Here is a 24,855-nt window from a genome sequence, read left to right on the forward strand (position 1 = left end):
CAGGAACTTCACCTGACTGCCATGATTTTTCAAATATGATGGCCAGTGGCTTAGCAACTTCATTTGCCAGCTCCTTCAGGACCCATGGATGGACTTCATCAGGTCCCATGGACTTGTGCACGATGTTTTCTGTCACTGCTACATTAGAAAGAGATTTTTAGGTTGCTGGCTGCAGACGTGTTATTGAGAAAGTAATAAAATTTTATCATGTACAGATTTTCATTTGGATTAATAATTAACTTTTGTTGTGTGTTAAGATTGATACCTTTGGCCATTGAACGGACAAAATCTCCAACAGGGCCATAAATGACATAAATGTTAACACAAGTCCCTTCATTCAAAGACTTTGTCAAGGAAAATCTTATTGATGCTTTGTCTCACACAGCTTTTTCTTCACAAGCACTAGCCCTTGTAATTTTAATTGTCTGGGCTAGAAATAGTACATTTTTGCTGGTGTGATATCCATGGCAAGAAATTGGTTAGGCACAAGGGGGACTCAGGCTCTCTTTCTCTTTTTCGGCTATCGCAAAGTTTGAAAGTGTCTCTCAAGTGGAGTTCTGTGAAGAAATTAAAAGGACTTTTTGGATCACTCTATTTTTTTTTTTCCCATTAACTCTAAACACATTCCTAGAAAGAGCAGAGAGATTAGGAATATAATTATTTATCACCTTACGGTTCTGTGAGAGCTGAAGCAGACAACGTTTCCAGAGCTACTCATCACCTTGTCCTGCGTTCAGCAGTAGCAGTCATCTTCGTGGTACTTTTCAAGCGTTCTTGTACTTTTCATTAGCAGGGGATTATCTATGGAGAAATTACAGGCTCTCATGCTTTCTAATAACAAGGAAAAGGCAATTTCTTTCTGACTTTCCTCCATGAAAGAAAGGAAAGCTGGAAGAAAACCAGCTGCTTTAGCATTACCTCTGAATCCTGATGCGTCTGTGCTTCAGAGTAAAATAGAATATTTTTGTAGGTTAAGTAACAACATGAAACTTCACCCATTCAACTTTTATTTGAAACTGACCTACAGAATTCAGTCCAAATTGCTCAGAATGACCTAATGTCAGAGAAATAAGATCAGCAGGAAAGAAGGACCCTAGTTAACATCTCTTTAAAATTTTGAGTCAGGAGAGAGTGAAGTTCTGTATGCCATCCCCAGAGCTCAGCTGCCCTTGTATTGTCATGTAATAGCTAATAAATTCCTTCTTTTTCATTGATGTTGACAAAATAACATGTTTGTTAATAACTGGATTAACTATATACAATCAGTTTGTGTAACTGGAAGAGGTTGAAGTCAACCCTGAAGCCCTACTGCTATCTGAAACTGTTTTACTTGTAAAAACAACAAACTGTATCTTTGGAATGACTTAGAGGACTTTGTGCCTAACCATTTCACTGTACCAGGCAGTTGGTTTAATGAGTTTCCTCATCTTCCCTGGATGCCATGGAAAAATGTTCATAAAAGCTAGAGGAGGTAAGTGCAAAAAAAAAAGGCAGGGGGGAGGAGGTTCAAAGATTTGGTAACTAGCTTAGACTTTAATAGACTTCAGTCACAGAACTCTCCTTGCTGACCATTTCTTTTTGCTCCCTGCTAGCAAGAGCCTTGTAGTGGTCATCTGAAACTGGAGTCACAAGGGCACACAAGCAGAGCTTTCTGCAGCTGTAATCTAGTTCTGTGATGCTGGGCTCCATTGCGTATTTTTAATAATTGCAAGAAATTAATTTAGCCATTGTTTATTTTTTAACTGCTATAAGAGTACAAAGGCACTGGCTACGTGTTTGGAGTCAGTTCAAACAGGCACAAGTTCTTTTTCAATAGGATCAAGAATAATCCTCTGCAGTACTGTTATCATTCCTTCTATTGTTAATAATAATTACTAGTGCTGACATTCTCTGAGTTGGAGAAGATTCCACTTACTACCAGGCTCTTCCTGCTCTTCATGGCCTGATTACTGCTGGGCAGGAATTGAACGTATAACAGAATTTTTCTGTGGGACTGAGAATTTACTGGAGGAGGAGTATGTTTTGAGATGTGAGGCTGAAGGGAGAGTCACTGTTCTGTTACAACAGCTGAGAATAAATGTGGTAGTTAAAGTGCATAAGCCAAGTGATTTCTTATCACTGGATGCCACTTCATCAGAGAAAGAGGAGATGTGTAACCAGAGGTTACTCCCTATACCTGGAGAAGGTATGGCACTGACAGTGAGAAACTGGGGAAAGCTGGAACTTCCATTGTAATAATAACTGGGGCAAGATGGTATTCATCTGAGAAACTACAATGTAAAGTATCTGAGCTACCCACAAAAATAAATAATGTAACTTTTAAAATGGTGTTGTACTCAGACAAAAATCTAGTCAGGGACTCCAAAATGCATACCTGGGGGTCATCCTGAAAATTTTTATAGCATGGAATCTTACCTGAGAGCATAGGGAAGTAGCTGACAATATCACAAAAGCTGTAAACCACAGCAAGAAATGGAACATGGGAATTTGCCTGTCAGCTTCTCAGGCAGAAAATGGGCAAAATAATCATACTTGTAAGCTGCTTGGAATAGAGGAAGAAGGAAACCACCTATTACATGTGTAAACCAAAGAAAATGCTTTCTTTTAATTGTCATTGCTAAACATATCCCACACCAACACAATTCAAAGCCTTTTTGAAGTAAAACTTTAATCTTGTTTTGCACGTATCTTAGGTCCAAACTGATGTCACCTCACGCTCTGTTTTATGTGAACTGAAGGTCTTTTTGCTATTGATCTCTACAAATGAAGTACTCCCTCTTCAAAATTACTTTCCTTTTTCAGACTCTTTCATTTGCTCAACCTTTGTTATCTTCTCTTTACATTTATTCCTTGTTATTCCTTCTTTCTAGACATAAACTGGGTGTAAGACAAAATATGTTTGGAGGAGTGCTAAAAGCAGATAACTTAGTCTTCTGTTTGGAACCCAAAAGAAGGGCTTTTTGCATTGTACCATAGTCTACTAGTTTTCTTTGAGAGGCAGCAATATAACGGAAACGAATTATAAAACACTATAATTAACATAGTCTTCTTAAAAATCTGAAAAACATATTAGGTAAATATAATGCACTTCAGTTGCTGAAAAAGTAAAATTTTCTTACAAAATTTTTGAAATGGTGCTCTAACAGAAATCTGTAAAGCTAAGAAAAGATGCAGTGCCTGGCTGGGATATTTCTCGTGCTGATCATATTATTGACTTAACCTTCCTGATTTCCAAAACTGGACTGCAAGGACAAGCAGATGCACAAATGCAAAGTGTTTTAGGGGATTCAAGGTAGAAGAAGATTATAGCAGTGCCAGCAGGGCAGAATAAAACTAGGTGACTATGCCATAATGGAAACTGAGGTTTACAGATTACTTTGTGGGTAATACTTGATGAACTACTTGGATGAGACAGCTATATAATATTGTTGCGCAGTTATAATGTGGTGTTAGTGAAATTTTTAGAAGGCTGTTGAGGATAAGAGACTTGCTGAGAAGCTTAACTCGTCAGCCAATATTTATCAGTCACCCTTTTATATTTTATATAAGATTTCTGGTATAGATAGATGAAATATAATTTATACTGCAATTGTGAGCAGTCCCTGCAGACTGATGAGATCTGAATTAGTTGTGTTTAGGCTGGCTGCCTCGAGCTCTGAAGCTGAAACCAAAACTCAGGAAAAATCGCTTACTTTTCACTTTCAGTAAAGACTGTGAAGTCAGCATTGCTTTCAGCTTTGGTGGAACTTGCTCCGTTTCTTCAGAAAACTCCTCTTGTATGCTATACAGTGCTCTGCAGTTATATTTGTGAGCTTCCAGGTGAGCTATACTAGCATTCACAGGGAAGGAAAGATACTCCTGGTCTCACATGGTACAGTTGACTCTGGACAGCAGCCAGAATGGGTCTTATAAGCCTTTATCCGTGAGTAAATGAGTCTCCCAAAATCCTGTAACCATGAAATAAGGTGGAGGTGAAGACTTAGAGAGGCCACCTGCTTACTCAATGCCACTCCTCCAACTCCAAGTGTGAGTGGAAGAACAGAGAGAGGGATTTTACATCCCTGGCCTGGCCCTTAGTGAGGTCAGCTAAGGTGAGTGGGACTGTGGAAGAGAACAGCAGGGATAAAGGAAGGAGTGACAGGCACCTGATGGGGCAGGCTGGAGAGAGATGGAGGGAGGAAGAGAGGTCACAGTGGGTCTGAGTGCAGGCCTGGGTGCAAGGGAGAGAGAAGTCTGGACAGAATTGCACCTGCCACATCCTAACACCACAGCAAATGAATATGTGTCACGCTCTTTTATGACCTCCTAAAAATTCATTTCTAATCCACCTATGCCAGGCATTGGCAGCTAAGGAAAAATCTCACTCACTTTTTATTTCCCTCCCAAGAGTTGTTCTCTCTCTTTCCGTCTGTGCAGTAGAAGCCAAATCACTGTTTTCACTGAGGTGGCATGCCATGCTTTTAAGTGTTTTGCGTATTTTGTAACTTGGTTTGTTGTTTCATACACTTTTATATTTGTGTCTTCTATTGCATAAGAAGATTGAGCTTTTGGTGTTTTAGAAAGTTAGACTATCTGTCATTTCAGTGCAAGTGCTGCAAGAAAGAATCTGATTGTCAAGACATTACCTTAGAAATCTGTGTTGAGGAAACGCCTCTTGTTCTCTGTGGACAAGGTAGAGCTAGTAACATAAGGTCAGGTAATACACAATTTGACCTAAATTAATTTCCTGTGGAAAAACAACAACATCCTTCAAGTAATGAAAAACCTGTAGAAGTGGAATTACACTTATCTACTGAAAAGAGATTACTGGTGCAACTAGTTCAGCAAGATTAGCAAATAGTTTAAAGACAGAATGACCAGATGGGCTTGATCTATTCCTCTGGGACATTCTGTTCTGACTTCCAGATAACCAGCCCTGGAAGTGCCCAGAAAACACGAAATGGAAGCCAGCACTGTTCAGGGGTTATGCCAGCATTTTCACTGAAACAAGAAGCAGCAATATTGAAATCATTTCCATACTTGTTTGGGGAGATATTTGCCTGAGTGTCAAACGTTTGATAATAAATCATACAGCACATATTCCTCTGCTTATTTACTACAGTGATTTTATCTTCAGAGGGAGAGTGTCTTTCATTTTATCTTTCACGAATTTATTAAAAATGGATTTTTTTTTTTCTGGGCAACAACTGAGTCACATAAAGAAACTGCAGGTACTTTTCTTTATAATGTTGTTTGTGAAGTATCTTTTGTGTATAATACTGTATTTTCTGAACTGCCTTTTTCTGACTAGTTTCTGCAATTAATAAGGAAATGGTAGTGCCACAAAGTCTTTGCTGAAGGACAAATAAATCATATGGAATATAAATGGATATAAAATTGCTGACAATAACAGCTGTAAAGTGTGCCATACGGGGGCACCATTTGGTGTATTTCGGTTTTTATCTCTCACAGCACTTCAGCAAGAAAAGCATTAATCTGGTAGTATGCTTTTTCTCTTTTCAAAGAAGAAAGAATTTGCCCTTCATAAGTTATAAAAGCAGTTTTTCAAGAGCAACTGCTTAGTTAGCTACCCACTTTCCATACTTTCTAAAATCAAAATAATATCAAATAACAAAACAGTTTCTTTTGTTGGGCAATAGTGAGTGCTCTATTAATGTTACTGAAAACAGGAAGAGGTAATTTAATTGTAAAAAATGCTTCTTTGCTTCAAGCACTCACTTTATGTATTTTCTTGCTATTGTTTGCATACTGAAAGTGCAGATACTTCAGGAAAAGGATTGCTAAATATTCATCTATTTAACTAGTATGTTAAAGGTTGGGTTTAATATAAAGAACACTGTACAAACAGCAAGAACCCCAAAATGATCAGAAGTGCACAGCCACAGTACATAAGAATGAATTCCAAAGCTTGCCTGTCTTGTGGTCTGTTTGCTGAAAAATGAACTGGTGTGACATATTCAGTTTGCCCTTATTAGAAGCAAATTCATAGCCTATGAGACATAAATTTATGATGCAAACAGTAGCTGTATGATTGCCCAGTCAGGGGGCAAAAATGAGTGTAGTGCTTCCATAAGGTAATTTCCTATCCATTCTGTAACAGAGGAGAGCCAGACCTGTGTCGTGCCCTTTGCAAAGGAGAAATTGGAGAACCAGTGTTTAGCTCTAGGATGTTAGGTCTCATACCAGTGTTTAAATATCTGCCCCTCTTTACTGAAGACAGATGCCATATGACACCATTAGAATGAGGACATCAAAACACCAGCTTTCCTTATTCATTCAGCTATGCTTTAGCATGACTTCCTGTATATCTCATGAGCAAACATTGTGACTAAAATTGCAAGCATGCAGAGGACCTTGGTTCTCACTGACCCTGTTTTGACCTTAATTCATGCTCTTTTTTCAGTCACGTTTAAACAAAAAAGCCATCCAAAACCAACAAACAAACAAAAGACTTCAATAACATGCATTCTGCACTGCTTCATTAGGTGCAGGTCATCCCTGGCGTTGCTTGTAGCTACTCCTAATGGCATGAAATCTCTGCTGGGAGTTACATATGCTGCTAAAGCCCTTTGAAGAGGAATTTCTGGTAGCCAAATAAGAAACAGCAGATGAGACCAAGAGCACCTCAAAATCTATCAGCGCCATTTTGGAGAGAAATCCAGCAAGTGCTTGCACATCTGCATGACTTTCAAATGCAGCTTTGGTGAAAAATAACCTTATTTAGGTAGTCATATTTAAATTAGTCATTGAATACAGGAGACCCTGTCAGAGCAAGACTCCAAGTCTCCTCAAAGAGAGAAGTAGGGCTTCCAGAAAATATGCCAGTTGTAAGGTGTGGAGCAGTACAGACAGGATCGGTGCTTGGTGTTTTGCTGTGGAGGTGCAAAGATTTAAACACTGCCTGTTTCAAAATAAACTCATTTCCAGCAAACATCAGAAATGCGTGGTGATCAGAGTAGGAAGTGTGTGGGAGGGAAGAGCCCTCAGACAGCCTCAGGAGGTGCAACTGTGAATCTTTTACGGTATTGATACCACTTTTGTCTTACCTCTTCTATTGCATTACAATCCACTAATCCATGAGTAGCATGCCATTTAAGCAAATAATTGCCCTGTCTTTTTCTATTTTTACATGAATCCCTAACAGCATGAAGCAAGTTATTTTCAGTTTTGAAAACAATTCAAAACTATATTAAACACAAGTAGTATAGGCACAGAAGCCTAAGGCAGATATAAATATATATCAGAGGCTAAACATTAAGTGTTTAGTAGGGTTTTCCTCTCCTGTGTCTTTCAGATAAGACAGTTTATTAGTAAACTACTGCTTGGGAGATAGCGTTTTTATGAATATTAACTCCTGGTTAGAAGATTACATTTGGGAGCCAGAAATCTTGTTTAGGAAAAAATAAAGACAAGTTAAGCAAAGAAAAAAATGTTTCTGAAGTTTCAAAGAGGTTGCATAACTTCTCCTTTGTTCAACTTCCATGCACTCTTCCCCAGCCAGGTTTAATATTGAATCAGGATGATACTTTTTTCCCTTGTAAGTCTCCTGGTCTGGCTTCAAGTAGGCTGCAGTGCAAGTTTTCAGATGCCGTGTTTGAGTGGATTTTATATGATCCCAACTGCAGCAACTCTGAAATCCATAAATCCTGGATTAACTAATTCCCCATCTGTGTGAATTGAAATGTGGATAGAGGAATTAATACAGCTACTTAGAAAGTGTTACAACCCTTACATCTTGGTAAAGAGTCAGTATTCTTACAGAAAACATGATTCTGGAAAAAAAATGCCTCGATTCTCCTAGCCCACTGAATCTGTGTTTTAAGACTTCCTCAGAGCCTTCATGTAGTGACGAAGTGTCTCGAGACACCAAACACAAGCTTGAAGCTCTATGTACAGTATCTTTGCACCTAGCTTCTCAGTCCTGTCTCCATCCCTTGCATCATCTCTTACAACCACCTGAACAGCAGAGACAGAAATAAAAAAAGGGAGAGGGAGCAGGATTAAATTTTCTGACAACACTGGGAAGTTAGATTGGTTCAGCTTTCTTGAGGATCTTGATGCTCAGTTTATGGTGTCTACTCTCTTAGTTTTGATTTCATTAATTACCTGTAATTGCTTCTCTCATATGGCTTTCCTTTTTAAAAGAGTCTCCTGCAGTTTCTATTTGGTCCCTCTCCAGACTGGTGAAGAGCTACCACGTTAGAGAATAAAAGTATTGTAAAAGTGAAAGCAAACTGCTGGTTTACATCCATCCTTTGAAAATGCCCAAACACACCATAACATCATTTTTTGCTTAATGGGGAAGTTGCATGCTGCTGACCAGTAGAAAGAACAAAACTCTAAAGGATTTCTGTCTTTTAAGCACACTCGCATTGGGCATGCAGTTTGCTTTCCCTATGTCTGACTTTTGCTTCTTCTCCAGTACTCAGAAGTTTTAAGTATTGATCACACTGTGTGAAGCAGCTTTGATCTTGTTTGGGACTTCAGATATGCTGATGGCCTGAGACCATGTTATACACAGTATAAACTGTTACTGCTAAAACATTCTGAGGGCTAATTCTGTAGATATTCTCAGTGAATGAATCTACAAGGGTGGCCAAAACCACTTTGTAAGCTTGGTTTGTTACTTTGCCAAGCCCTAGAAAAAGTCTTACATTGTCTCAGTGTTTGAAAGACTCACATACAAGATTTATCTCAGAATCTAATAGGAAAAATAAACCTAAGGCTGAGCCATGGATCTCTTTATGCCACTTAACAGGTAGAAGTTGTATGCATGAATGTGACTGTGAATGAAACAGAAGTTATGACCCATTTTGCCCCCAGGTAGGCACTAAAAAGCAGAGATCTCCTGATGCAGTTATATTGAATGGGAAAGGACAGGAACAATTTACATGTCTGTATATTTACTTAGATTTTAAGTCATCACCATTTTTTTCTAGGCAATTGGGAAGAGAGATGCTACTAGGAATTTGATTCAAATAGGAAAGTTCAAATTAAAAGTAAACCCTGAAAACAGCATGACCATGTTTTCCCTGATTTCTCATCTGTGTAACAATCCTGTGGTTATAGTCATGCTTCATCAAGATGTTAGTGTGATTCCTATGTTGCTTTTGGGAAGAGGCAAGGAGAAAAATACATAGCAATCAAATAAAGTATTTATTGTGAATTTAAAAGTTCTCACCTAGATTCTTGTTTCACTCTTTTGTATTCATGGTAAGTCTTGGCACCCGTAAGTCATAGAATAAGAGAAAGTGGCTGAATAGGGGAGGAAAAAAGCTTGTTTGGATGTTCATAAGAAGAAAAGATAAATCTTTGTTATGAAAGTGGCCAGTGCAATGGTACTGTTAATGAGATGCTCTGCAACAAACTACACAGGCACATGATCAGATCTTACACACCTCCCTGGAATTAGGTATCCACCTGAATGGTTTGGAGATCAAGGACAGATTTAAGCATATTCCTCAGCTTCAGTCTGTGCTTAAAGTTTTGTTAATTTTTTTCAGTGTCCTCAAATCAACAGTAATTGGCTGCTAGCTGACCCAAACTTTTTGTTTAAATAAGCCTGTTATTACAGTGTGATTACTTGTTAGTTCTTTTTGTGGATTGTTTTACGTCAAGATAAATCAATACAGGAATTGACCAGGTTGTCTGTAACAAGGCTCTGAAATGGATCTTCAGTTTAATCAATACAAAAGCTTTATTTATTTTATGCAGCACCAAGGTTATAAAAACAAACCCAACTTTCTTCTTGCATTGCTTAGAGACCTTTTTTTCCTTGAAAGATCTTTATCTTTTATACAAACAGCAGAACAACCACATAAACTCATATTATTCTGTTTTAAAACAATCCCTACCTATGCACAGAGGTGCTTATCAATTAAAATTTCTAGATTTTCTTCCCAAAGAAATGAACATCTATTTTTTCAAGATTTTGTGTCACCCACCCCTGAAGGTAATCGTCAAAGGGAAGTAACACTCAAGACATCACCACATTTGAATGTTCCATGTCAGTTCCCCTTTGACATTATTGCTTTGCCTATTTAGTTGATTTTTATACATAGTAATCAATATTTTTGTGCCTATTTAGAGTGGAGTTACTTGGGATATGCTTGTATTTGAGGCAGCACCTAACTGCAGAGACCAAAACTCCTTCTCAAAGTATTTGAAAGCAGTTAAATGGCAGAGAAAAGTTTTATTTTCTCAGATCGTACTTCTTATAGAGAGTTCTGTGAAGCTCCTGACACAGAACTGCTTTAGTTTTATGGAAGCCAGCCTCCAGATCTGAACTCCTTTGGTTGATTCCTTTCACGGATACAGGAGAGGATTGTCTGACCATTTTGTCTGACCAGTAATCAGTACAATCTGCAATCACAAGTCCAGAATATGTAATCAAACCGCAGTAGGTGTTCAGTAAGACATTAGGTAGAAGATGGTATTTGTAAAAGTCACATCTATATGAGCATTGTCTTAATGATTAGCTATTACAAATCTTACATCTTATAAGTGCATGTTTATCATGCTCTGTACTTACTGTGTTAGGCCATTCTTTAGTAGATTAAGAAATGTTCCCCCTTCAAAAGTATCATCTCTATTGAGTTACTTGCATGCTGCAATCAAGTTACAACTTCACCTTCCCTTAGATAAAATAAATTCTTTGAGCTTGTTAAGAATCACTGTAAATTGGGTTTCCAGCACTTGGCTCAGAAAACAAGCAGCAGGTAGTTACTGTTCGTTTTTCAAAAGCATCATTTTTGAAACATTAGTAGTAGGCACATGCACATACCATTCCAGGAATAGTATCATTGCTGTCATTAAAAAACATGTGTTAACTCACTTTCCTTGCTATCCTAGTGCTTAACTGTCACAGAATAATACATGCTTCACAGAGCACCTTCTTGAAATTATAGGTGACTGTCTACCTTGAATCTTTTTCACCATTACTATGTTTCTGGCCACTATCTCTCATTTTATGCCTGGTACTCTCAGTCCTACAGTTCTACAGCATAATCTTATGTATGGTTTTATGTAAAATTATACTAGAAACCCGCCTCTTAAATAGATTCACCTTCATAAGTGATCCAGATCACTCTGGCTCTATTGCCATCATTACTTTGCACTCCACTAATTTCCGGAACTACAAGGAAGCATTGTAGCCTCTTAAGATTTGAGACTTAATAATTGCACATGCTTAGTAATGTTTCCTTAAACAAAATGAGTATAACTGTGTCTGTTCAGCTACATAATGGCTCCAGAGTACAAACCAACATGTCAAATCCTCTGTTAGCTTCCTTATGAATGGCTATGTTATTAAGTGCTTACAGAGTCATACTATGTCTCTAATGGGTCCAAAGTTCTCATTACAATTTTTAAGTAAATGATCTCACTTTGTAACTGCCTCATGCATGTCCATGTTAGAAGATAGCAGTTGGGAAAAGGTTTACTGGAGGTACATTATATTTCCCAGAGAATTCGCCTTTTTACTTGGAAGACCCTCTTTAGCTTTGCATTTTTGGCGCACCTTCATGTTATAGTAGTATTTTTAGCTAAACGGCAGAGCCAGTAGGAGAAACAAAACAATCTGGGAAAAAATCCATTTACAGCTGAGGTTTGAAAATCGAGAAAGTTAAGAATCAGAAGACCACGTGACAGGAGTTATAGGAGAAATGGATAGAGATGGTAGGAATGACAAGGAGGAATGCAGACTGCAGAGAACACAAATCACGGAGAGTATTTTGTAGCTCTGGAACCAGGAAAAGCAGTGGATGCAGAAGAGTTGCTAGCAGTCACAAAACTAAGAACTCTTACATTTAGTTTATTTCTGATTGTGTATAGGTTTCCTTTCTGAGAATACTCTGATCATGGCTTTCTTTACTTTCTCTGGGTATGTCATCTGCTGATTTTCTGGTTCTTTTTAAAGATACCTGCAAATGCTGAGGCAGTTAACATTAATGGTATCATTTCAAAGCTGAGACTGCCTTACTCACAGACTCTACATAAGCGTGACAGTCATGAATGTGATCTTCTTCCGAGTCCCAGTTAGACAAACTACATTTTTGAGTCTTTGATGTGTATAAAAGGTGCTTATACTGAGTTTGTATATATATTCTCTCTGTCTACAGGAATACATTCCTCTAGTTTCGGTTCAAACTTCTGTTCTCAGATCAGTTCCACACAATCACTTTACTTGCAACTGGGGGATGTTCCTTCATATTACTGCTGCAGACAATACAATCTAGGTGTCATTAGTGATAAAGTTGGAGTTTAGTTTTGTAGCAGATCCCCACATCCCTTAAAGTCCTGTTACTAGAAAGCTCCATAGACATTGGTCTCTGTACAGTTCTCTATATAGAACAGTGTTTGCAAATATATTGGACTTCTCCAGAACCTCTCTGCAGTATCTGTATTTGCTGGGGTAGATTGAATCCTGACACTCTGCTGAGATTTCCTGTAAGACCACTTGCAGTTTCAACATTTGTTGCCTATTTTGCATAGTCTTTCATGTACAGCTGTGGCATAGGCCTCTGGACTAACCTTCTTCAGTGTTGCAGAAGGATTTCAACAGGTGAGAACAACTTTAATCTGCTGAGTCGAATTTCCTGAGATGATAACAAGAGTAACTGTGTGATACTTCTTTGTCTTATGCAAAGTTTTTGGGTTTTAATTGAATGGCCTTTCTTTTTCCTTCCTAGTCTTCCCTAGATTTCTCTGGGCTAGTTCTCATTTCTGCCAGATGATCTCATCTGCAAAATATAACTAGCCACTCCCTCTAGTGGTTTGGTCTTATCTTCCCAGGTTTCTCTTATAATACACAGTGGGCCTTGCATTCATCAACCATAGCACATTCAAATGGTGAAAAGCCTGTTGGTGCCTAGGGCACTTACTTCCCTATAGACAACCTAAAATAGAAGCCATTCATCTTAGTCTGATCCGGTACTGTTAATGAATTTTCACAGCATGCATTTCAGTGTTAGATTAAACATTTCTGTAAGGCTGTCTAAGGAGGGTATGGAGTGGTTTTTATACTCCTGTCTCAAAAGAATAGTTTCATGAGCTTAAAGTTTGTCCTCTGGCAAGTTATACTTTCCTTTGACATACGAACCAAGCAAATAATGGGACCAAGGGTACAATAACCTGAAGGCTTTTTATGGTTCTTAGGGAAAAGGCTTCTAGGTATCAAGTAGCATAGATGTTTATTGCTGAAATAAAGGCACTATGAAACAGTTTCAGCCTCAGGAGCTAAACATGCCTGCAAGAAAACAGGGAGAAACTCCTTCTCCATTACTAATAATGGAACATAAGGCTGTAATCATATTCTGACCTACATGTGCCTTACTTTTCCCCAGGGGACAAAAGCAGGTAGGAAAAGTAGGGACATGTATCTTTCCTTCAACCTCCTGAACAAGTCCTTTGTCTCACATCTCTCCCTCTCATTGTCCCTCTCTCCTTCCTTCTACCCCCAGGACATCCCACCATTAACACCAGATGTCACCAGGCTATTGCCTCATGGATCAGAGGGACCAGACCGCAACATAAAATAGGGGGAAAAAAGGACTGCAGCAGTGCAACCGTCCTTAAAATTAGGGTACAAGCACTCAAAGCCAACATATATTCATCTATTTCCTCACAAGTCATCTCATTCCTACAAGTTCATAGCATTCTTGGAAAAAACAAGTTTTGTGGGCCATCCAGAATCAACTCTCCATTCACACCCAGCATTCCTGTAACGGTATATCGTTCTTAAACTTCTCTTTTCTGTGTAAAATGAAAAGAGATCAGAGGGGAAGGAAAGTCAGTTTGTGTAAGCCCCAGGCTCCTCCCAGTCTCATCAGTCTCTGTGAGGGTTAATGATTAATTGAAGCCATCTGCTCAGGGCTTCTCTCCTTGTAGTTAGTTTGATACTGTCACATATGTTCACACAAACTCTAAATAAATCCACCTTCGTTTCCCATGCTCCTTAATGACTTAAGATAGAAGTAATGGGTTTTGACTTGAGAACAGCTTAAAATATAAGTCTATAGTAGTGTAGAAAGAATTCTTAGAAACTTGTGAAAGCTGTTTTAAAATAAGACTTACCATCTCTCTGTTTGTGTCTTAGAAATAATGAAAACATCAAGTCTAGCTTGAGAGAGAGGAAGAAACTTGGGTCTTGCTGGATAACTGCAACTGTAGGAATGATGCTTTTAAAAAAGGCAAAAAATTTGGGACTTTTTGTAAAACTGCCCTATTTTTCTTTCTTTTTTTGGGAATCAGAGGAGGTCAAATAAAAATATGTGGCAAAGGCCACAAAAAATGGTAGAATGGAAAGAATTATCTCTCTGAGGAATTATTCATCCTTTGTGAACACTGGATCCCCAGGGTTGATGGTGTGCAGCTGAGGCCAGGGAGCAGCTGTTCTTTTCACGTATTCTCTCTAATTAATAAAAGAATTGGCATAGTTCTTTTTCTTTTTTTTTTTTTTTCCCCTTAGACAGGTAAAAATGCATTAACTTTTGATCTGCTTGCTGGCCTTTTCTTGCCAAGTAGGCTATTTATATAATAGTGATAGTATCAGTAAGTCAGTCATCATACAGTCGTTTTGAGAGAATACTGCCACATGTAGAGATATATTTCCATGCATGCTTTTTTTCTTCCTACATTTCTTAGCAGCAGCCAGACTGTGGAAGTTATTTCTTTTCTCCCCTCTCTGTCCATTACTGACCCTCCAAGATGTTCTGCATCAGGTTCTTATATTTCTCGCAATACTTCCCAGGGAGAAATCTGTCCATACATTAACACATACTTCTCAACATGTGAGCGCTGATTCAAGAATATACCAGATGTACCAGGTCTGTAATATGCCATTTGTATGGATGATTTTTGCATTCAGGGTAAAATGGACACGTTCTAGATGCCTTTATTTGCAATTTCTTCATCTTCTCCTTATCCTCCCTCTTCTTCTAAGTCATCATCATTGTTTTCTTCTTTCTAGATACGTATGTATTTTTGCTCTTTGGAATGATGTGGTGGACCTTTGTAGTTTTTGTAAATGCAGCTTTTCGTATTTGTATCTTAGTGGAGGTGTCAGAACATGCACAGTTGAAATTTAGCTACATTTCTCTTTGCCTTGAAGGAGTCTCTTATGTTGCTGCCACATGGCAAGGAAACAGGACTGGGGGCAAACACTATAATGGAGCAACAGGTCACGTCCCATGGAGAAAAAAGAGATGATAGCAGAGACAGATTATTTCTGTGCCTCTGCAGCCTCCAGAATTTGCAGCTGGGAGAGAAACTTTGCTGTCTGTAGACCTAGAAGGGGGGAAGTTTCCCACTCCTGAAAATGATGCACTGTGGTCAGTCTATGGAACATGCGTATACAGGGCTTCCCTGAATTAACTCATGTTTAGGCCAGCACACAGGTTACAGAAAAACAACCAGTGTAGGCTTAAAAAAGTGCCAGTGATGGAGAAGTGATGGAATTGTCCTGAATACAAATTTAACGCATTATGAATTATTCTAGTTTTGGAAAGAAAAGCAATGTTATCACAGCCAAAGAATAAGATTTATGAGCTTCTTATTTTTTCACTGCAAACCCCCATATATATAGTCTTGTAAATTATTCTTGTCTCACTATAGCCATCAGATACTCTTACGAATACAAGAAACCCTTTTATATTATTTCCTGTTCTCCTTCATTGCTTAAACAGACATAAAATGAAGTATGTCTGTGATTGTTCTTATTGGCCTCTAAATGTATTTTTGCTTGTTAACTTACAGAATCAATAAAGCTTAAGAACCAAATTAATCTTTGAAGTAAATTGCAAGTTTTACAAGCAATAAATTGGTGTTAAATATTTAATATGGTACACTCTTGAAATATTTCTCTTGATACAGGCACAGATAAAATAGAAGCAATTCAGTAAAACATGACTCCAGAAGTTGGATGGAATTTAATGAAAAAAAATCTTGTATTTGAAATGAGTCACACTTTACATTACCTGCCTGCTCTTGCTAGAGCTTAAAAATATTGTGTGCAGCAATAATAAGAAATTATTTAAAGATAAAACTCAGAAGAAAATAATTTCCTATGCAGTTACTAATTGCTGTACACTAAATACCAGGTTATGTCTGCTGCAGGTACACCATCTTCTTCTAAAAATCTTTCTTTCACTTTTATTGTGGTGAAAGAATAAGAAATGTGAGAATTACTTTTAAAAGGAAACATTATTTTAATAGCATTCTTAGAAAATGTAATTTTCAAAGCATGTTGTCATGATTTCTATTACATTACATGAGCCATTTTAATAAGGACCCTCCCTAGCCAACTTTCCTGATTACCTCCCTCCTTCTTTCCCCTTTAAAATTGGATCCCATCAAGAACATAAAGAAAAGAGATTATTTCTCTTTTTTGCAGGAAAGGAGAGAACAATTGGCAAGTTTTAACTTAGAACACTGTGCAAAACTGTACTTCAGAAAGCTGAAGGTACCATCAGGAAGTCTTCTTTACTAAAGTTAAAAGCTGATAAACTTTATTACCTGTGCATTTGCCTGGACCAGCTAAGAGTGCCAAATAGCCCACCTTCCATTCCTGTCACAGAGCAGGTAGATGGTCTCTTTTTTCTGATAGCACCACAAAATACCAGGATCCATTTGTTAGCCCTGTGCGTCACCTTCTTCCTGCTCGTGTTGGTCAAGGTCAGTAGATAGGCCCTTGACTGTCCTATCTCTACATGCGATCTTATGAAACTTCTGTCTTCTCAATGCTTGCAGATTAGTAGCTGACAAAACCCCTAATCTAAGGAACCTGACTGTAGCCTGCTTGTTTTTTTTGTCTGTGCCAAAGATTGTATCCTTACTACTCTAGTAACACCAGGAGGACTTTCTTCTTGTTTCTTCTGTTGTTGTTGTTGTTCTACTGCTGCTGCTGCTCTTTCTTCTTCTCCTCAATATTGAAAGAATGTATCTAATGTAAATCTAAATGTAGATCTAAATGTATCTAATCTCTGCGTGGGAACTAGTGTTTCAGAGCTTTCCTGGGGTCGGGAGCGTTTGCACTGTTCCACTAAATGAGATCCAAGGTCTGCCAGCTCGCAGTTGGTCTTTAAAATTGTGTAATTCTGATTATCATTTTGTGTTTATTCCCTTAGATACTGACAAGATCTTGTCAAATAACTTCTTGCAAATAAAATAGTACAGGAAACCAATGCAGGGTACCTCATGAAGACTTAAAGGGAACACAGTATGCTGTTTCTGAGAGGGACTGCATGTCACAGGATTAGAAACTTCTGTTTCTACTCTGTTTATAGACTTAACAGGCATTGCAAAAGACAGAACAGAATTTTGTAGTCATTGTTCTTTTAATTTTATTTCAGTCTCTGGAATTCCAAAAGATTTTGACTGTTGATGTGATTCTTGATTTCTCAGTTTAACTGTTCAATTTTATTACTGATCCATAACTGGATACACCAAGCCTCCAACCACAAAAATCAGTGCAGCAGACAAGAAACATTAAGATAATTACAATGATCATAAGTTAGTTTTTAGAGATAATTTCACAAAGTAGGTAGGAGAATCTAGGTCCATGTCTGACACTGAAAGCATCATGCGAGCATCAAACAGAAGACCTTTCTAGTATTATGTCTGCTCGTTAGTTGCAGAAAGGCATGCTTCCAAATTGGCTGTCCAAAGATGTCTAAGTGATTCTTTTGTCTTTTTATGCTCATAACCATTAAGTATGAGAAAAGTTCAATACTGAAATTTTTCTTACTATAGTCCTCTTGCTTCCTGCATGTACCACAGAAGTCCCTCAAACTTGCAGATGGTTTCTGTTAAATACTAATGGTGATATCATTAAAATTTCCCCATTAAACAGTCCAAAGAAAAGCATCATCCTTTGGATGCCTTTTAAAAATCTCAGTAAAATTACTCTGTGTAACTGGGTGAGAGGTTGTTTATTCCTTTTGATGGTATCCTCCAGGCAATAGATGAAAACAATGTATGTTGAAATAGTTCTGGCTTGCTGCAGTTACCTATTCATGATATCAATAAACGAAATTTCTGACTTACTTCATCTGCTTAAAGAGAGGGGAAGTTCAGAAGACTAACCCATTTTATACTGTTCCTCTTAAAACTCAAAAAAAAGCAATAGTCCAAAAATTGACAAATCCAAGAAAAACTTGCAAGCACACAGTTTTAGTATGTTATCATGACAATTCTTTTCTTTTTGTTAAAAAAAAAAAATGGGAAAAATAGATGGAAAATGAGGTATAAAATTCAGTACTTACCCATTGATATAAAATTCAGTCACTAAGGATCATGTAATTGTTATTATATTATCATATGTGATAGATGTTTTACTACTTTTTATTTGGGCAACACTGTAAATTGAAACAGTGTTTCTAAACTCATTAGGAAAGCAGCCCTTTGCTAAGAACCTGATAATGTAATTTGGATAGGTGGTAAAGAAGCAGCATGAGGTTAAAGACAATTTATAGAACGGAACACAGTAGTGGAAAATTCCTTACAAGAAATGTTTCTGAAGGAAAGAGGAATTTAAAGCCTGTGCACACACCTACTCAGTCACTCTTTCCCTGTGGGGATGGGGGAGTGAATCAGAAGGGTAAAAGTGAGGAAACTCATGAGTTGAGATAAAGACAGTTTAATAGGGAAAGCAAAACTGTGCACACAAGCAAAGCAAACCAAAGAGTTCATTCACCACTTCCCACGGTCAGGCAGGTCTGCAGCCATCCCCAGGAAAGCGTGGCTGCATCACATGTAACAGTTACTTGGGAAGACAAACACCATCACTCCAAATGTCCTCCCCTTTCTTCTTTCCCCAGCTTTATATGCTGATCATGATGCCATATTGTGTGGGATATCCCTCTGGTCAGTTGGAGTCAGCTGTCCTGGCTGTGTCTCCTCGGGACTTCTCCTGCACCCCGAGCCTCCTCGCTGGTGGGGTGACGTGAGGAGCAGAAAAGGCCTGTGTAAGCACTGCTCAGCAATAACTGAAACATCCCTGTGTTATCAACACTGTTTGCAGTACAAATCCAAGACATAGTCCATACCAGCTACTATGAAGAATGTTAACTCTTAATCCCAGACAAAGCCAGCACAGAGAGACAGGAAGGAGTGCAAGTGAAATCCAGTAATAGGTGGTATCTTAGATGCTGTTCAATGTGGAACAGCATATTTGTACCATGTTACAGTATTTGAAAAGTTCTGAGATTTAAAGTATTCCTGACAAAAACAATTTAGGCTGCTTTGAGACTGATAAATCTGGAGAAAATAAGACAATAATCTGGGGGAAGGTATAGTTTGTGGTTAAAGTATGGGAATCTGAGATGAGGTGTTGAACCAGTGAAAACTGGAACATAAGTGATAAAAGACTGTACTGGAAAAGAAAAGCAAGGCTAGGATCAGGGGGAGAAGAATGTAGATAAAGAATTGTGAAGGGTAAGAAGAGTAAGGAGGAGAGGTGAAAAGAAATAAAGATGCTATTTTTAATAGGGCTTGAAAGTGTGTTCTATATTGTAGCCATAAGAACTGAACCCTTCAACTGCTGTTGAACTACTCCCCGTTGTATGGTTCTTTGGTGCCTTTGCATTTTGTATCCGTATGTTACATACCTGTGTTCCAAAGTTATAAGTGGGCATGGAGTTATGCCTGCCTGGAAATTCCTCCTGGAATTTCTTTTATGCAGAAGGATTTTGTTTAGACTAGCTTTCTGCTCAGTCTTGGAACAGAGCAAGATAATTTCAGGATCAATGTGACGTGGCACATCTCTTGAAAGAATCATCAGAGTAAGCACTAAAGCAAGGAATATCTCTTGTGTTTGTCTACATGCATGTAGCAAAGCAGTTGTTGCATTAGCCCCCTTCAGCCACCACCACAAAAGCAGAAGTTCAGGTAAGGTGAGAGTGACTGACTGTGCCAGATCATTAAAGGAAAAAGCAGTGGTCTTCTGGTGGAGAGCCAAAGAGCTTGCAAGGGAGTGGGGATTAAAAAACCATATGCTTGCTCAGCCTTAGTGGTTTGACTAGCATGGCAGCAAAACAATGAGCTCATCCCCTGGCATCCCCTGGCAAGACAGACAGCAAAGCAGCCATAGGGTCATTTGGCATTTCAGAGAAGGGGATAAAAGGGCAGTATAATGGACAAGTAAATTTGACTGGAGGTCAGAGCCTGGAATCCTGATTGCCCTTTGCAGCTGTCCAGGCTGGGAGGCTGGTATTTTCACCTTTTTGTCTTCTCTTCACATCAGCAAAATGTGAATGTTATTAATAGCTTTTGCAGGTAGCTTCTGATGCTTAATTCAGTAACACTTCTGAAAAGTGGAAAGTCACCTGGAAACATTACACACTTCTTAACCCCCTTGTTTGTACATTAGAAAGCTTCATGTGTACAACTGTTACATTCAGCGTACAGATGGCAAATTTAGACTGTCATTAATTTCATAAAGCCAGCAGTGTGAGCATTTCCACCAACAAACAGAACAAAAGCATTAAGCCTGCCCTATACATACCTTGGAACTGGTCCCTGAAATCCTTCAAGCTCCTTTGTGTGCAGATGGATAGACAAGAGAGAGACAAACAGATATTTGCAGACAGAAGGGAAAGACCATGAAAGAGAATTTATATTATGTACATATATGCATAGTGCTTAATAATAAAATCTTGCTTTAGTAATAGCAAATTAAGACTGCTCTTAAAGTCTCTGGTTTGTGTATGACAGTGTAGGGCTGTAAACTGGAGAAAAAGAAGAGGAAAAATATGATTTAATAGTAATCTGATGTCAGTTTGCACCCAGTATGCCTAACAGTTCTTCAGTGTGCTCATATTCAGGAGGAGAGGGATGGACTAAGTGAAGTCAGTGCATTCCCATGAGTTTCTTTATACTCCTTACAAACTGTGGAGTGCCAAAACATGAGGCTGAAGTGGGGACATGAGGCAGTGGGACAGGAAGTGAGGTGGAGCATGCTTGTGTGGCCACTGTTGCTATGATACAAGTTTCTTTTTTAATTTATTTTTTTCCCTCCCACCCTTTGCTGTTCCCCTTCCCTGCGCACCCTATTTTGATAGGTTTTTGCCTGTTGATCTGTCTGACCCTGGAGGAGCTGGAAGAAAACAGTGCCGATTAGGGGCTCATTGAACGCACTTCACAGGGGATGGTTCTGTGTATGTGTTAGAGGGTCTCTAATGGGGCATACAAATAGCTGATGGTCACGTCTCATTGCCATGGCAAGCCAGATTTCGTCACATGAGCTGGGTGCAGTCATGTCAAGGAAGAGACTTTCAGTTTTAATATACCTGAAACTTTCTTTCTCCACTACACTGGACTTGGTTGCTCTTGAAAACTATACCCCACGCTGCTCTCAGTCTAACTATTAAAATTCATCAGACACCCTAAGCTGCAAGTTTTCAAGGGTGTTGTTTTGGTTACAGGTTCTTAACTGCTGCTCATCTCCTGCTGATACTGCACAAAACCTGCCAAAAGCCTTCTTTCGGAGATAGAAATGAATCTGGATTAGTTTCCAGACATTCTGTCAAGAAGTTGTACAGCACATAAGCTCCAAAAAGCACGGGTTTTTTTCATTACCAGTTCTGTACAGGCAGTTGTCTATTTTTATCCACATATGGTTTGTTTTTCTGAAAAATTTCAAATAATTCAAATGTACATTTCAAGTAAGGATGCTTAACAGCCAGAAACAGCTACTTCATTTTACACATGGCTTTAATGGTTCAGTATGGCTGGACGCTTCCCTTTTTGATTGCTTAGCATGAAGAGTAATCAGAATGAAACATAGGCAGAACTAGCAATTTGCATTTAATTTGGCATTTAAATTATTTTCTGTCTAAATAAAGGTATTGGTCTTATATAGTTGCTATTCAAATCAGTATGTTCATGTGCTGGTTTAAAAGGTAATGTTAATGTAAGTAGGATAATACCTCAACCCCACAGTACTCACTGATCTGCAACATCCAACATCTTTATCTTCTCTCCCCAGCACTGCAGTGATAACACCCACCATTGCCAGTCAGATATGAATATAGTAGGTGCTTGGAAGAGAGGTTACACTGGAAAGAACGTTGTGGTCACCATCCTGGATGACGGCATTGAGAGAAACCACCCAGACTTGATGCAGAATTACGTGAGTGTCCACAGAAATTCAGATTTTCTGCTTTATTATTACCCCAAATAAATTTGTTGCTCCTGGAAAGATAGAAGGGAGAGAGGGAGTAATGGAGGAAATTAAAATGGAGGGGAAGAAGGGAGAAGAGAAGAATCTTACGGGGTTTCCACAAACATTAACACCAGTGGGAGGAAGGAAGAAAACTTTTGGTCATCTGTATTGTTTTAGTTAAGACTGTGTTCCATCTGAACAAACTTAGTATCTGAATGCCTGTTGTAGCTGAATTTCTGAAGGACAAGAACCAATCATCAGCTGCTTTTTCTCTTTTCTCTAATTATTTTACTTAATATCCTTATGCTTTAGGAACTTAGAAATGGAATACACTGCCTTTCAATTAATGCATGCAGCTGAAGTCCGTTTTTGGCCAGCAAAGCTAGCAAAACAGTAGCTTTTCTCAAAGGCTGTAATTTTAGGCATGTCCTTCCATGTATTTATTTTTAAAGCTATTTATGATACTGCTAGAAATCATATTAAAGGAAAAGAACATTACTTGCTATGATTCACTCAGTTAAAAACAAACGTAGAATATTTGGGGGTCTTTCTAGTAAGTCCTTCTTAACTCCAGTGAGTCCCCTCACAATTTGTAATAGGGCTGTCCTTGTTTTCTGTGTCCTGTGTCTCACATCACCCAGGAGATTTCTGTTTGCTTGTGGTTCATCACATTTGAATGATTAGCTTCACATACCTTGGAGGGTTCTATAATTTAAGAGGAGGCTCCTACTCTAGTGGGTGACTTCTTGTGTTAGTGTCAGTTTGAAGCTGTTTGGAGCATCAGGGCCATGCTTTTCTGGAGTGACTAGTCCTGTGGTTTTGGGAGTAAGGCATTACCTGAAAGCACGTGACCTTGAGTACCTTCTGATTTCTCTGGAATAAAGTATTCAAGGTGCACATTCACATGAGGTAAGAAAATAGACAAATATACATGGATTGGGCCAGACTGGGGAAGATGACCAGCTCAAGGCAAGGTTTACCTTCGCTCCTATTACACAGATCTTGTAAAAGAGCCCTAAACACAGAGCATATCACCTTGAACAGAGCATTGCAGAGATGAAGGTAACAAAAATATCATTAACAAGCCATCAAAAGCTACAATCATGTCCACAGTTTAAAGCTGCTTGTTCTAAATTAGCCATACTTACATCCGTATCCTTCCCCATGCTGCATGTGGAACTCAGCTTTGACATACATGAGGACTGCACAAACACAAGTGACAGGCAGTTGCCCTATTTGTCTATGTATGCTTGATCCTAATGCATGCCACATCTTTCATTTAAATCTCTTATGTTATTTAAACAAACCAAATATAATTTTACCTTCTCAGTGAATGACCCAGATTGTATCATGTCACCTCATCCCAATACTGTCCTTCCACTGAATTTAAAGCAGCTGTTTATTCCCTTACCACCTCCTCTCTCATTTTCCTCACACCAACAAGGAATTTCCTCAAAGCAATACACATGGCTTGTTTGATGACAAATGCCTTCTATATGTCGGATTATTGCTGGTGTGGCTGCAAACAGGAATATTTGAGGTGGATGTGGTAACTGCTTTTGAGCAAAGAAGAGATTAAAAAGATCTGCTTGCCATGTCAACACACCACATGCTACCGCATCGATTAATGGGAGCCATACAAACCAGCAGCTATTTACTCTGTGAACTATTTTCAGCTGTAAGAATTCTGGTAAATGTGAAATATGGAACAAAAATAAAGAGATAACTTGCAAATATTTGAAACAGTTGTGCTCCCAGGGAAATGTGATTGCAGTTTATATTGCATGTCAAGTTGTATTTTTATAACTGTATTCTTAAGAAAAATATATTATTCCTTGAAACTATTACTGATATTTCAATCATCATTGTGTGGATAATTTCTTGAATATTGAAACATTTAGCAAAACCTCAATTTTGAGAATGAACTCTCTTTAACTTCCAGGAGTTTCTTAGAAGAATTATAGTCTTCTGGTTAAATGAAACACCACTTTCTAGCTCCTCTCTCATACTGGAACTGTGTTTTTTCAGAACATTTGTTATCCTTCTCTCTTTTCCAAAAATAAAGTAATATATGTAACTCCCATAATTATAAAATAAAAAATCCTTTCCTAAAATACGCAATCATCACAAAACCACAGGAATGTTAGTTAACCTAATTACTGTCTTGTAGGAACCTGCTGAAGAATGTATAGGCCATATGAGTCAATGGTTAATGAGAAACTGGTTTTCTTTGTCCTGTTTGCTGTAGGATTCGCAGGCCAGTTTTGATGTCAATGGAAATGATTTTGACCCTATGCCTCGATATGATGCCAGCAATGAGAACAAGTAAGGCACTGTGGCATTCATGATATTTTCAATCTAGTTCATCAAATGGAAAGCACCAGTTCTTCTACGAAAGTCTAGGAAACTTGATTCCTTATAAAGCACTGTGGTTTGCATTTAACCTTCGTGAAATGTATTTATGTCTCTTCCATGCACACTGTGTGACACTTATTCATTGAAAGCATTTGGAGCCATCCAAAACCACATAAAAATCAATTGGAGAGTTCTTGTGAAATGTGAATTTTACAAGAACTCTTGTTCTTGTGAAATTAATAATTTTCAATCCATTTGGGATGCAGAATATAAGGTGTTACTCTTAGTTTTCTCAGGTATCATGTCATTAAGGTATTGGGGGGGTTGTAATTTCTGACAAC

General features: G+C 38.3%; 1 protein-coding gene across 3 annotated transcripts in view; it reads left to right on the forward strand.

Annotated features, from left to right (window-relative positions):
- The window catches only part of PCSK5 (proprotein convertase subtilisin/kexin type 5), a 260,279-nt gene that overhangs the window by 58,348 nt on the left and 177,076 nt on the right, over positions 1–24,855 (forward strand). For all 3 annotated transcript variants that reach the window (XM_062641593.1, XM_062641602.1, XM_062641612.1), the window contains exons 4-5: positions 21,983–22,126; positions 24,408–24,484. In XM_062641593.1, the coding sequence (XP_062497577.1) occupies positions 21,983–22,126; positions 24,408–24,484 (221 nt within the window). The remainder of the gene's footprint in view (positions 1–21,982; positions 22,127–24,407; positions 24,485–24,855) is intronic.

Source organism: Pezoporus occidentalis, unplaced genomic scaffold, assembly GCF_034315485.1.
Source record: "Pezoporus occidentalis ecotype Australia unplaced genomic scaffold, CSIRO_AGI_Poc_V1 ctg117, whole genome shotgun sequence".
NCBI classification, from domain to species: domain Eukaryota; kingdom Metazoa; phylum Chordata; class Aves; order Psittaciformes; family Psittacidae; genus Pezoporus; species Pezoporus occidentalis.